General features: G+C 40.0%; 2 protein-coding genes across 2 annotated transcripts; both read left to right on the top strand.

Moving 5' to 3' along the window:
• The first annotated feature begins 1,619 nt into the window (after positions 1-1,619).
• LOC306910525 (uncharacterized protein) lies at positions 1,620-12,250 on the top strand. Its single transcript, XM_079485112.1, has 7 exons — positions 1,620-1,684; positions 1,918-1,977; positions 3,667-4,190; positions 4,352-5,782; positions 6,371-6,476; positions 7,795-7,848; positions 11,366-12,250. The coding sequence occupies exons 3-6, from the start codon at positions 3,669-3,671 to the stop codon at positions 7,815-7,817; spliced, it is 2,082 nt and encodes a 693-aa protein (XP_079341238.1). The 5' UTR covers positions 1,620-1,684; positions 1,918-1,977; positions 3,667-3,668; the 3' UTR covers positions 7,818-7,848; positions 11,366-12,250.
• Positions 11,130-12,013, top strand: LOC306910443 (E3 ubiquitin-protein ligase TRIM39-like; the record flags this gene model as incomplete). Its single annotated transcript, XM_079485020.1, has 2 exons — positions 11,130-11,142; positions 11,514-12,013. 2 exons carry the CDS (start codon positions 11,130-11,132, stop codon positions 12,011-12,013), a joined length of 513 nt encoding a protein of 170 aa, XP_079341146.1.
• Positions 12,251-13,273: the final 1,023 nt, after the last annotated feature.

Genomic DNA, 13,273 nt, shown 5'->3' with positions numbered 1-13,273 from the left:
TACCTCTGTTTGCTCTGCAATAATTTGCCACTGTAAAAAAAAACTACTTGTCAGTCGCTTTGGATAAAAGCGTCTGCAAAATGAATAAATGTAAATTAAGCTTCCAAATATGAGATAGATGAAAATGAACACGCTGCCTGCCATTTAATGTCCTCCATCCTCAGGTTAAATTACGCAAAGACAAGAGACATCAGTCAAAAGTGTTCTGCATGCATTGAGTCATTTGAATGTTAAACTTGGGTAACAGCTTGTAACCTGGCAAACATAGAAATCGTACGAAATGACCCAGAATCCGGCCCACGTCAATGTATGACAATCAAAGCCGCTACTCAGTTACAGTCATTACAGATTTCCTCTTACAATAGTCACAAATTCAGACTAACTTGTGATTAACTGAGATTTATATTTAAAAGACTGAACACAGGCAGAACATTTTAGCAGAGTTCAAGTGTGCCTGGGGGTGGCGCTCTTACATTGATTGGCAGACTAAAATTATATACAGTTATCTTAGAATACAAAACATAGTATTGTGTTTGACTGTTGATTTAAAATGTAATGATTCTGTTGGTGGAATTATAACACGGCAAATGTGAAAAAAATTCGGAGAAAACACTGTTTACAAGTTACCATTTTTTGTTTGTTTTTTATATTTCTCATAATTGCTATTATTACTTGTTGTGTTTCAAAATTTAGTTGTTGTTGCAATATTTATTTCATGCAGCAATTGTTTTGACTACTCGCTCATGTGTTAAGCTTTATGAAAAATCTGCTTAAACAGAGCGGAGGACATAGGCAATACATTTTTCTCACAGATTGCCTTATAATACTATATATCTTATAAATATCCATTTATTTAAGTATTTCTTATTGATTTTTGTGTGTGGGACCCTACAGCCGTTTTCGTATTTTTTCACTATTCAGTGGTTTTGGGATTATACACTTACATTTTCTGTGTTTTTATTTTGGCATTGGGCAATCCTGAAGAGACTGGGATTAAATTAATGAGGGAAAATAAACTAATACACTTTCTATGTGATGTGTGTTTCTTTTTAGTTATGTGTTGCAGTGTAAATCTGGGTCCATTTTCACATAACATCACTTAGAGTTCTTCTAAATAGAAGTAAACGTTTTTGTTTAGAGTTTACTATTAAAACCCATTAACAATGCTGCTGAGTGCAACTTTTACTAAGGAATAGAAATAAACATCTAAATTATGATCTTGTTGCTATGGATTTTGTCAGCAAGCCTCTATGCTTAATGCAATTGGCCGATTAGAAATAATTTTCTCTGTCATTTAAACATATTGTAACATGGTATCTCCGCTTCAAAATAAACTCTTAAATGTCTTAAAAGTCCTCCTCGCTACTCGTAACAATTTGGACCTTAAGAGCTCTCTTAAGGGTTAAGATGCTTTTTGAAATACTTCTTTCTTTCTTTACTAGGATCTGTTCTGTAATTTTAAAGGGATTAAGATTTTTCTTTAATAGAGGCCCTGGTACACAAGTTACTGTGTGTTTGTTTGCACTTCAAAATTCCAAAAATGGGGCGGGACACTGTTGCGAACTTACATAAACATCTACAGTATTTAGCAAGAATGTGGAAATACCTGTAACATCATCACTGTAGAAATGACGGAAGGAAAACAACCATCGTAAGAGTGAACACATCTGATCTACACTCACAGGTAAGAGACAGAAATATCATTTTAGTGCTTCGCTTTATATGTCAAAGCGGGTTAAAGGATGTCAAATTTTATTTGTTTTTTACACTTGAAATGGTATCAGAAATGGGTGTAGAAACAATGAAGATGTTTAGTAAATGGTTGCCCTAGTGCCAGTCAGAGAACAGTCAAAATGCTATTTTATGTGGGCTAAACTACAATTGTGAATAACATTTAGTATTTGTCTTGTGTTTTAGAAACAACAAAAAGTCCAGAAAAACACAACTACTGTAGGTTTGTCTGCATCTCGACTGCAGGTAAATAACAACAGGTGAAACTGTAATGATGGTACAAAACTGTATCTTAACAGGCAAATATCATTTTAAATAGCCTCTTTCTACCTTTAAACTTTCCCAATTCTGGGTTAAACGTGTGGGGCGTTTATATGCATATATAAAGATGTATCTTAAAAAGTAAATGTATACATTAATTCATATAACATTTAATGACACCATTTTAAACTGTTGTTACATCATGACAAATACTCACATTGTTATTGTGTTTTTTTAGTGAACAACATTGTTTACCCCTGAAAAACTTTTCTATTAACCAATCAGGGCCCATATTCACAAAACATTTGATCTAACACTAAGAGCTCTCCTAAACAGCAGTAAAAGTGTTTAGTTAAAAACCAACAATGCTGATGAGGGCAACTTTTAATAAGGAACAGAATGAAAAGGGCGAGGTTGACCTTGTTGCTACGGATGATGTCACCAAGCTTACAGACTATGACCACAGTGATTGGCTGGTAGAGGATGGGTCTCTGTCAGTCATTATATCTTAGAAATATAATAGAATGAGGTCTCATGCTGACACATTTAAATAAAGATCTTAAAATAAAAATGTTGTTATATTCAAATAAAATATTTTAATATATAAGCATTGCCGTATTCAAATTAAGATGACAAAATATACACTTAGTTACTAACTCAATAAGTGAAGAGTTCAATTAAAAAAGCAAACTAACAAATACAAAATAACTAAATGTTTCTTTTTTAAATTCTAGTTTTTATTATGCATTCCAATTAATATTAATCAAACTGAAACTGTTTTTTTTATTGTTTTTTATTAAGTAAACTTATTAATAACTTAAAAAATACAGCTAATTAGAACAATACAACACAATAAACAACATGATTTTTGAATTATTAAAAAAAGAGCTATCTATGTTCATTTAAAGTATATATATAAAGAGTTCGGCTAATTGTAAGCATTTTGCATGTCTCATAAACAGTTATAAGCAGATATAAGTAGTCCTTATGGTAAAGCTCATTGACATGAAATCTTTCTAAGATAATTAGGTTTCAAAGCAGACTGCCGGTGTTACAGCCATTATAGGATTTTTGTGAGTTGGTCTTAGTGACTTAGGAGTCCTCTTCATGACTCCTAACGTCTCACAGGTTTAGGAGCTGGTTTTATAACACTTTGGAAATATTCTAGTACTAAAGGAGCCCATTATTTTTAAGAGTTTCTCCTAAATCAGCAAGTTAAGAGCTTCTTTTAGCCTTAAGATGTTTTGTGAATACAGGCTTTAGTTTATAGGTATGTGGCTAATCCTGTAACATTGGTGTAGAAATGAGAGAACTGTATGAACATTAACATGAACCTGTTAAAGTGCCAAACATCAATAGGAGATGATGGGCTGTGTACTCAATCATATGTTACACTTGTGCTTCAGTAGACCTGCTTGAGGACCAGCCCAAGGTCTTCTGCCGGTCCTGTTCCCCTCTTCTTTCTGTCATAAATCTATACCGTCCTCTCAAAAATAAATAGCATGACAGCCCACTAAAAACAAAGTACATGCATATTACAATCGGTCATTGTAGAAGTGTAGTGAACACAGCTGGTAAGTGAAAGAAATATAACACAGATTGTCCTCAACAGATTTATTATGTTAAATAAATATTATATGCAGAACAGGTGATAATATTTACATAATTTTGCAGGGATGTCCTCTAGAGATCTATTGTGTTCAATCTGTCTGGATGTGTTCAGTGATCCAGTCAGCACTCCATGTGGACACAACTTCTGTAAGATCTGTCTCAGTAGATACTGGAACAGCAGTCAAGACTGCAGATGTCCAAACTGTAATGAAACATTCGACCCGAGACCTGATCTCAGGATTAATACAACACTCAGAGAACTTGTGGATGAACATAAGAAGAAAACTCAAGAAGAACAAGCTGAAGCTGAAGTTGTGTGTGACATCTGTACTGAAGGAAAGCTGAAGGCTGTGAAGTCGTGTCTGGTGTGTCAGAGCTCTTACTGTGAAACTCACCTGGAGCCTCATTTGAGAGTGTCAGGATTACAGAAACACAAACTCATTGATCCTGTGAAGAATCTGCAGGATTATATATGTCAGAAACACGAGAGACCTCTGGAGCTCTTCTGTAGAGATGATCAGACACACGTGTGTCTGTCCTGCACTGAAGGAGAACACAAGAATCACAACACTGTTCCTATAAGAGAGGTGAGTATACTGTAGGAAGAGTTCACTCAGACATATGTGTTATTCCTCAATAGATCTCTATTATCTCTTTACCAAAACAACGTTTTTACAAGTATTGACTGATAAATACTCCCTCATGTTTAATAGATTTATTGTTTTATTTTTCTTTGTAATGGTGTCAGTCTGAGCTGCAGGAGATGATGGAGGAGAGGCCAAGAGGAGCAGAGACACACGATGAACGTGTCATTAAATATCTGGAGCAGGAGATCTCTGAAATGAAGAAGAGAAACATTAAGCTGCAGATGACAGCAGAGATGCACAGAGTAGCAGAGACACAACATGAATGTCTCATTAAAGATCTGAAAAAGGAAATTACTGAGATACAATGGAGAAACAATGAGATGGAAAATGAGATGGAGATGGTGAAACAGAAGCAGAAAGTAGCAGAGAATGTCCTTAAACTTCGAGATCAGGAGATCGCTGAGCTAAAGATGAGAGAATCTGAGCTAAAGATGAGAGACGCTGAGCTGAAGAAGAGAGACGATGAGCTGAAGATGGTGAAACAGAAGCAGATGACAGCAGAGAACTTCATTAAACTTCGAGATCAGGAGATCACTGAGCTAAAGAAGACAGACGCTGAGCTGAAGAAGAGAGACGCTGAGCTGGAGATGGTGAAACAGAAGCAGATGACAGCAGAGAACTTCATTAAACTTCGAGATCAGGAGATCATTGAGCTAAAGAAGAGAGACGCTGAGCTGAAGAAGAGAGACGCTGAGCTGAAGATGAGAGATGCTGAGCTTGAGAAGAGAGACGCTGAGCTGGAGATGGTGAAACAGAAGCAGATGACAGCAGAGAACTTCATTAAAGTTCGAGATCAGGAGATCATTGAGCTGAAGAAGAGAGACGCTGAGCTGAAGAAGAGAGACGCTGAGCTGGAGAAGAGAGACGCTGAGCTGAAGAAGAGAGACGCTGAGCTGGAGATGGTGAAACAGAAGCAGATGACAGCAGAGAACTTCATTAAACTTCGAGATCAGGAGATTACTGAGCTAAAGAAGACAGACGCTGAGCTGAAGAAGAGAGACGCTGAGCTGGAGATGAGAGATGCTGAGCTTGAGAAGAGAGACGCTGAGCTGGAGATGGTGAAACAGAAGCAGATGACAGCAGAGAACTTCATTAAAGTTCGAGATCAAGAGATCATTGAGCTGAAGAAGAGAGACGCTGAGCTGAAGAAGAGAGACGCTGAGCTGAAGAAGAGAGACGCTGAGCTGGAGATGGTGAAACAGAAGCAGAGGACAGCAGAGAACTTCATTAAAGTTCGAGATCAAGAGATCATTGAGCTGAAGAAGAGAGACGCTGAGCTAAAGATGGTGAAACAGAAGCAAAAGACAGCAGAGAACTTCATTAAACTTCGAGATCAGGAGATCACTCAGCTGAAGAAGATAAACACAGAGCTGAAGATGAGAGACGCTGAGCTGATGATGGTGAAACAGAAGCAGAGGTCAGCAGAGAACTTCATTAAAGTTGGAGATCAGGAGATCATTGAGCTGAAGAACAGAAACATTAAGCAGCAGCAGAAGATCTCAAAGACTGAAAATAATCTCCTCCTCTTACAGGTCAGCGAATCTCATCATACAGGCTCTTTTATATCTAAGGATACTTCATTGAGTTATATTAATATATACATTGACATTTATATTTGTACAAACAAATTATATTTATTTAATATTTTTGGTAGATACTTTTTTTCAAAGTGACTTTTTATCAGTTGAAATGCAAACAAAACTGTGGACAGAAAGTAACACGATAGCAACAAAAGACAACAGAATCCATTATAAACAAAATATACTGGCCCTTCTGTATGTGGCGCGATGCAAGGCGACAAACATCTTGGTTTCTACTGACAAAAATTTATGAACTTGACCTTTGGGTCATAATTAACCCCTGATAGGTTGTTTTCACCCAAAATGTTGAGTTCTTTTAACCCACTGTTGGGTCAAAACCATTTGCTGGGTTATTTTATCCCAACAGTCAGGTTTGACCCTTTTTAAAACCCCAGCAGCATTTGGAGAGATCCACCAGAGAAGTCTGGTTTTTGACTTAATATGTTATTTTAGTTCATCTCAGGACAGTCTGTTAATTATTAAGATTTCTGCTGAAATGCTACAAGAAACATGTGACATCACCGGTGTGTTTTCTTTTAGGAACAACATCAGGAGCTCTTGAGACGTCAGCAAATGTTTTTATCTGAGGATTTTTGCTCAAGCATTATAGGAATTGTCCTGTTAGTGTTGTATATTATTGCATCTGGTAGGTGAAGATAATACACATAGTTTAATGTTTTACACCAGTTCAGGAAACACCTGAGCTACAGAACAAATGAAGAGTTTGGCTCCTAAATTAGAAAAGTCATGTTTTTTATTGTGTATTCCAATGAATATAAATCAAACTGCAGTTGGTTTGTTTTAATTTAAGTCATAATAACAAAAAAATACAGCTAACTAACACTGTGTCTACACCGGACGCCACTGGTGCAACACAACAAAAGTCATTAGAAACACAGAACCATTATAATAAAAAAATTCCACACTGGATGGGTGACAAACCCATTAAGAAGCAGCAGGTTTTCATGTCGCACCTGTCGCATCCAGTGTAGACAATAAAACACAATAGAAACATGATGACATAATACAAAAATATGATTTTTTAAAACATTTTTAGAGCTTTTGCGTTATATCATTTTGGATCCAAACTTTTCATTTATTTAAATACTGCACCAATATTGTAAATCTACATCTGGACAAAACAACCAGTCTTAAAGCTGAATCACACTACAAGACTTTTGCTCAGTTTTGATTTGGCATCTTGGGAAGATTATATTATTGTTTTGATATCATTTCTTATTTTGTTGGTATACGGAGAAATAGAAAGTGAAAGAACCAGGGCTTTCCCTGAACGATTCTGCGTAATGCAATTGCAGTTTTTAACACAGCAAGACCGACGTACCACAGTTATATTTCCAAATCAAATAAGAAAAAAATACTGCATTGACTGCACTAGCAGCGATCCTCCCAAGATGGCGCAAATTTCAACAGGTAGCTTCACATTCTTTAGTGTGAAAAATAGCCAGAAACAGCAGCTTTTGGGTTATCTATTCTCCACAATGTCATTTCAGCGTTAATTTAAAGCCGATAGAGAGCGTTGATACAAGTCTGTTTCTTCTTAGCAATAGCCTGCTACAGCACCTCAGACGGATAACTTTAAAGGCGACTTTCTCAATATTTAAGATTTTTTTTGCACCCTTAGATTTCAGAGTTTTAAATAGTGATATCTCAGCCAAATATTGTATTGCATCCAAACACCATACATCAATAGAAAGTCTATTTATTCAGCTTTCAGATGATATAAATGAACTATTATGACTGGTTTTGTGGTCCAGGTTCACAAATGAAGTTTCGAATACAAACAAATAAGGCAACTGTTCACATAGTAAGATTCATGTTGAGAGATCAGAATTTGATGTTATTTTAGTTCATCTCAGGACAGTCTGTTAATTGTTAAGATTTTTGCTGAAATGCTTCACAAGATACATATGAGATCATCTCTGTCTTTTTCTTGGAAACACCAGCTAGACTTGAATTCTTGCAGTAGAGAAACCGTGACCTGGAGACAGATAAAGCTGGTTAGTAAAGATCAGATCCTCTGTAAACAGTTTAATTTGAATGCAATGAAAACGTCATTTTAAACGTATGTGCAATTTAGTTTTTATTGTAAAGATGACAGATACACTGTATGTTGGATGTTTCCTTTTGCTCTAATAGTCTTTATTCCAGAAGTAAAATATGAGACTTTATTGAGATGATTTAAGACAGCAGACTTAAGTACAAGTACAAGGAAACAATTTTAAATAATGAAATCAAATCAGCAAATAAAGAAGGATTTTTGTAGAAGATTTGAAACACACACACAATAGTGGGGGCATTACATAGACATCCATTGATTTTATATCAGTCTTATGATATTCTTGTCAGGAACGCGGAAAGAGAACCCAAGTGCAGGCAGCGAAACAGGGTTTAAACAGGATTTTAATAAATAATAAACAGGAACAAAACAACAACCCACGAGGGGGTAAACAGGGAACACAATAAACTGAAGACTAACACTTGACAAGAACTACAACTACAAAAACACCTAGACTAACAAAACAAAACACTCACACTGACTTGACTTGACTAGACTATCAATGACAATGACAAAGACTCCAAGACATGGCAAAAAGCATGAAACATGTACAACGAACGAGCACAAGACAATAGACAAGAGGGTATTATATAGGGAGACTAACAAAGGGGATAACGATAGGCAGGTGTGGGTAATGCGACACAGGAGGAGAGCAATACTAGAAACGAGAGGGGCAGGGCCAAATGACGAGACAGGAGAGAAGGCATATTATGTCCTGATTGACCATAATATGATCCTCTCCACATAAAACACGTGGGTCTGTCATGATTCTGCCCCTAGACCAGAAAATCAAGACAAGAGCAGGCAGAATCATGACAGGACCCCCCCCTTTAATGAACGCCCCCTGGCGTTCACCAAAGGAGCAGACTAACGAGACAAGACTGACTGGGAAACGGACAACATCCAACAAAACATGGTAAAAAACAACAAGGGCAGACAGGCAAGAATAATCAATGGGTTGGGGTGACATAATAAAAATAACAAACAGGGGAGGGGGGGTGGGGGAACACAAGAGTTCATTGGGGGAACACAAGAGTCCGGGGGGGTAAATCCGTAGGGATTGGAATAAGGGGGAACAGTTCTTGTCCCTGGCGCTCGGAAGCGCGGAGTCCCAGGGGACTTAGGGGACACCCTGGGGGGCGGCGCTCGAGAGCGCGAAGTCCCAGGGGCTGTAGGAGTCCCCAGCTGAGGAACATGGCTTGAGGCCGGCTGGAAGGCCGGCTGAGGAACATGGCTTGAGGCCGGCTGGAAGGCCGGCTGAGGAACATGGCTTGAGGCCGGCTGGAAGGCCGGCTGAGGAACATGGCTTGAGGCCGGCTGGAAGGCCGGCTGAGGAACATGGCTTGAGGCCGGCTGGAAGGCCGGCTGAGGAACATGGCTTGAGGCCGGCTGGAAGGCCGGCTGAGGAACATGGCTTGAGGCCGGCTGGAAGGCCGGCTGAGGAACATGGCTTGAGGCCGGCTGGAAGGCCGGCTGAGGAACATGGCTTGAGGCCGGCTGGAAGGCCGGCTGAGGAACATGGCTTGAGGCCGGCTGGAAGGCCGGCTGAGGAACATGGCTTGAGGCCGGCTGGAAGGCCGGCTGAGGAACATGGCTTGGGCGCCTGCGGGACCACCGGACTCGGGACCACCGGACTCGGGACCACCGGACTCGGGACCACCGGACTCGGGACCACCGGACTCGGGACCACCGGACTCGGGACCACCGGACTCGGGACCACCGGACTTGACGGGACCACCGGGACCACCGGACTTGACGGGACCACCGGGACCACCGGACTTGACGGGACCACCGGGACCACCGGACTTGACGGGACCACCGGGACCACCGGACTTGACGGGACCACCGGGACCACCGGACTTGACGGGACCACCGGGACCACCGGACTTGACGGGACCACCGGGACCACCGGACTTGACGGGACCACCGGGACCACCGGACTTGACGGGACCACCGGGACCACCGGACTTGACGGGACCACCGGGACCACCGGACTCCGAGCCGCCCTCCGTTGCCTCTTCTTCTGCCGAGCCACCCGCCTGGTGGTCGGCTGCAGGAACGAAGTGAATGGGATGGGCGGCTCGGGATTGGAGGCCTCGGACGAGGACCCCCAGGATTCCCGTCTCCCCCGCTTGCCAGTGAGACTGGGCGGTTGTGGAGAGGCTGCCGAGGCTGGAGAGTGGTGCGTGGCAATGCCCACAACACCCATCTGCAGAGGACCACTCTCGGGTATCGCTACCAGCGGAGATGAGCAAAATGGGTTCGATGAGGTCGCGGACTCCGAACGCTCTGCGGCAGTTACCCACACGGCGTCGAAATCCAACGGCCTCATCGCCCTCATCTCGGAGCGAGAGAGTGGCTCTCTGAGACCGGCGTTGAAAAGCACCGCCAGCTCCCCCTCTCCGAACGCACCTTGTTCCGCGATGTCCAGGAACCTCCCCACATACTCATCCACAGTCTCATTCCCCTGGCGAAGACTGCAGAGGCGACGGGCCAAGCTGGACCGGTCAGTGTCCATGCTGCCGCTGGGTTCTGTAGTGGCTCGTTCGTTCTGTCAGGAACGCGGAAAGAGAACCCAAGTGCAGGCAGCGAAACAGGGTTTAAACAGGATTTTAATAAATAATAAACAGGAACAAAACAACAACCCACGAGGGGGTAAACAGGGAACACAATAAACTGAAGACTAACACTTGACAAGAACTACAACTACAAAAACACCTAGACTAACAAAACAAAACACTCACACTGACTTGACTTGACTTGACTTGACTATCAATGACAATGACAAAGACTCCAAGACATGGCATGGCAAAAAGCATGAAACATGTACAACGAACGAGCACAAGACAATAGACAAGAGGGTATTATATAGGGAGACTAACAAAGGGGATAACGATAGGCAGGTGTGGGTAATGCGACACAGGAGGAGAGCAATACTAGAAACGAGAGGGGCAGGGCCAAATGACGAGACAGGAGAGAAGGCATATTATGTCCTGATTGACCATAATATGATCCTCTCCACATAAAACACGTGGGTCTGTCATGATTCTGCCCCTAGACCAGAAAATCAAGACAAGAGCAGGCAGAATCATGACAATTCTATCTCTGAACCACAACAACTAAACCTAATAATCACACAAACATGTGCTAGACATTAGATTTAAAGAAAAACAAGATTTGTATTAGTGGGGACCAACAAAATGTGCTCACAAGTGGGTTGTAATGATAATTCACTGTATTACTGATAACATTTCAAGTTCAAGTTCATGAATGTTCAAAAAAAATGAACATTTGATCCTCACAAATAAAGATTTGCTGCACACACATCACATATAGTTTTATTATAGGGGGGTTGAACTGCCAAGCAAGCCAAGTTTGTTTACAATTGATTATTAAGACGCACAAACAAACACAAATCACAAGATCAGCTGATGTTTTATTGTCATTTGTCTTTACAGAGAGTGGATGCAGCAGTTTTGCAGGAACAGCCCTCTGCTCTCTTCACTTTTATATTACAATACTTTACATTTATATACTGATACATTATTCATTAAATAACACAAACATCATCATCAGTTGTGATTCATATTCTCTGATCTCTCTCAGTGGACGTGACTCTGGATCCTGATACAGCTCATCCTAGACTCATCTTGTCTGATGATGAGAAACAAGTGAGCGCTGGAGACATTTATCATAAACTTTCAGACAACCCAAAGAGATTTGATAGATTTCCATCTGTCCTGAGTAAAGAGGGATTCTCATCAGGGAGATTTTATTATGAGGTTCAGGTGAAGGGAAATACTGACTTGATTTTAGGAGTGACCAGAGAATCTGTTAACAGGAAGGGAGTTATTTCATTGACACCAGATGATGGATTCTGGCGTTTGTGGATGATTAATGAAAATGTATATATAGCTGGTTCTGATCCCTCTGTCTCTCTGTCTCTGAGTGTAAAGACACAGAAGGTGGGTGTGTTTGTGGATTATGAGGAGGGTTTGATCTCCTTTTATGATGTGGAGTCCAGATCTCATATCTACTCTTATACTGGTCAATCCTTCATTGAGAAACTCTATCCATATTTTAGTCTTTTTCTAAAAACCCGTTGATCATCACACCTGTCTTATAATAAACAATTGCTTTTCATAATTTAAAATAAAAAGTTAAGTATGTCTTTTTTGGATGACAATAAAATGTCTTTTATCCGCAGCTGTTATTCAGTTTTTTTATGTGGAATGGGCAGTCAATACATGACGGTTCTTTAATAAGTTGTCAATCATCAAGATTTTACATTTAAATGAATATGAATGCATACGTGTTTTCTTTCAATAAATCAATTAACATTTAAAACATTTGACGACATCTTTATCATTTTATAACCAATAGCACATGCTGTGATAAAGGCCAACAGATGTCTTAAAATATACTGCACTTATTGTTCAATTTCAAAGATCAGTGTGTTCTTTTTAATAAACATTCAGGACAATGTGACCGATCTGAAACGGCAACAAATTCACTGACTTGACCTTGAAAAACATGCTTTAAAAACTTTGCTAAATGCTTTTTTCGAGCTAAAGGTTGACATTTGCATTGAATTGCCCACATGTCCAATATTTTGACCTATTTTGTTCCCAACTGAGCAACATTTTTCTTTTGTTTGACTTACATAACTTTATATGTTTTGCTTATAGTCAATGTTTTCTTCTACAGCTGCTTTGTAACAATGAAAATTGTAAAAAGCACTGTAAAAATAAAGCTGACTTGACTTGACTTAATATTACCATTATCATAGTATTATAGGGCACTGCAAGACTACATATCCCACAATGCCACGCGGTCAACTGTGACGTTGTCCAGGTCAGCAGTCAGCGTATTGTTGACTCCACACATCGTTGTTTTGTAGTTGTTTTATTTTCTCTGTAAATGTAAATATATAAATAAATATCTATGAGTAGCATTGGTGTACCCCACTTCAAGAGAATGTGCACCCACCCGAAAATGAATACCGTCTGTGTAAAGTACCTTTAGCGAAACGAGTAAGTCTGGTGTAGCCCTACATTTAGTTTGGCTCAGTTATATTTACAATAACATATTAACGTTGCTGCTGAGGAGAAATATTTCCCAAATGTAACATGCACTGCGTAGTTGAATATGAATATATGACAAAAGTTGAATATACTACTGTTAATTTGTCACTTAATGTAATTATAATACATTTTTAGGCGATAATGTATTTTTTACGTTCAAATCTGCAGTCCCTTAATAAAGATCTGTTTAAGCATCTTTTTAAAACACAGTTTGGACGACTTCGGAGATATGAGCTCCAGGCGGTCACCGGGCGCTCAGAGCTCATGTACCCCGCCAAATTA

The sequence above is a fragment of the Barbatula barbatula genome, assembly GCF_947034865.1.
Source record: "Barbatula barbatula genome assembly, chromosome: 21".
In the NCBI taxonomy this organism is placed as follows: domain Eukaryota; kingdom Metazoa; phylum Chordata; class Actinopteri; order Cypriniformes; family Nemacheilidae; genus Barbatula; species Barbatula barbatula.
The sequence above is the reverse complement of the archived record's forward strand: the minus strand, read 5'-3'. Positions and strand labels throughout refer to the sequence as shown.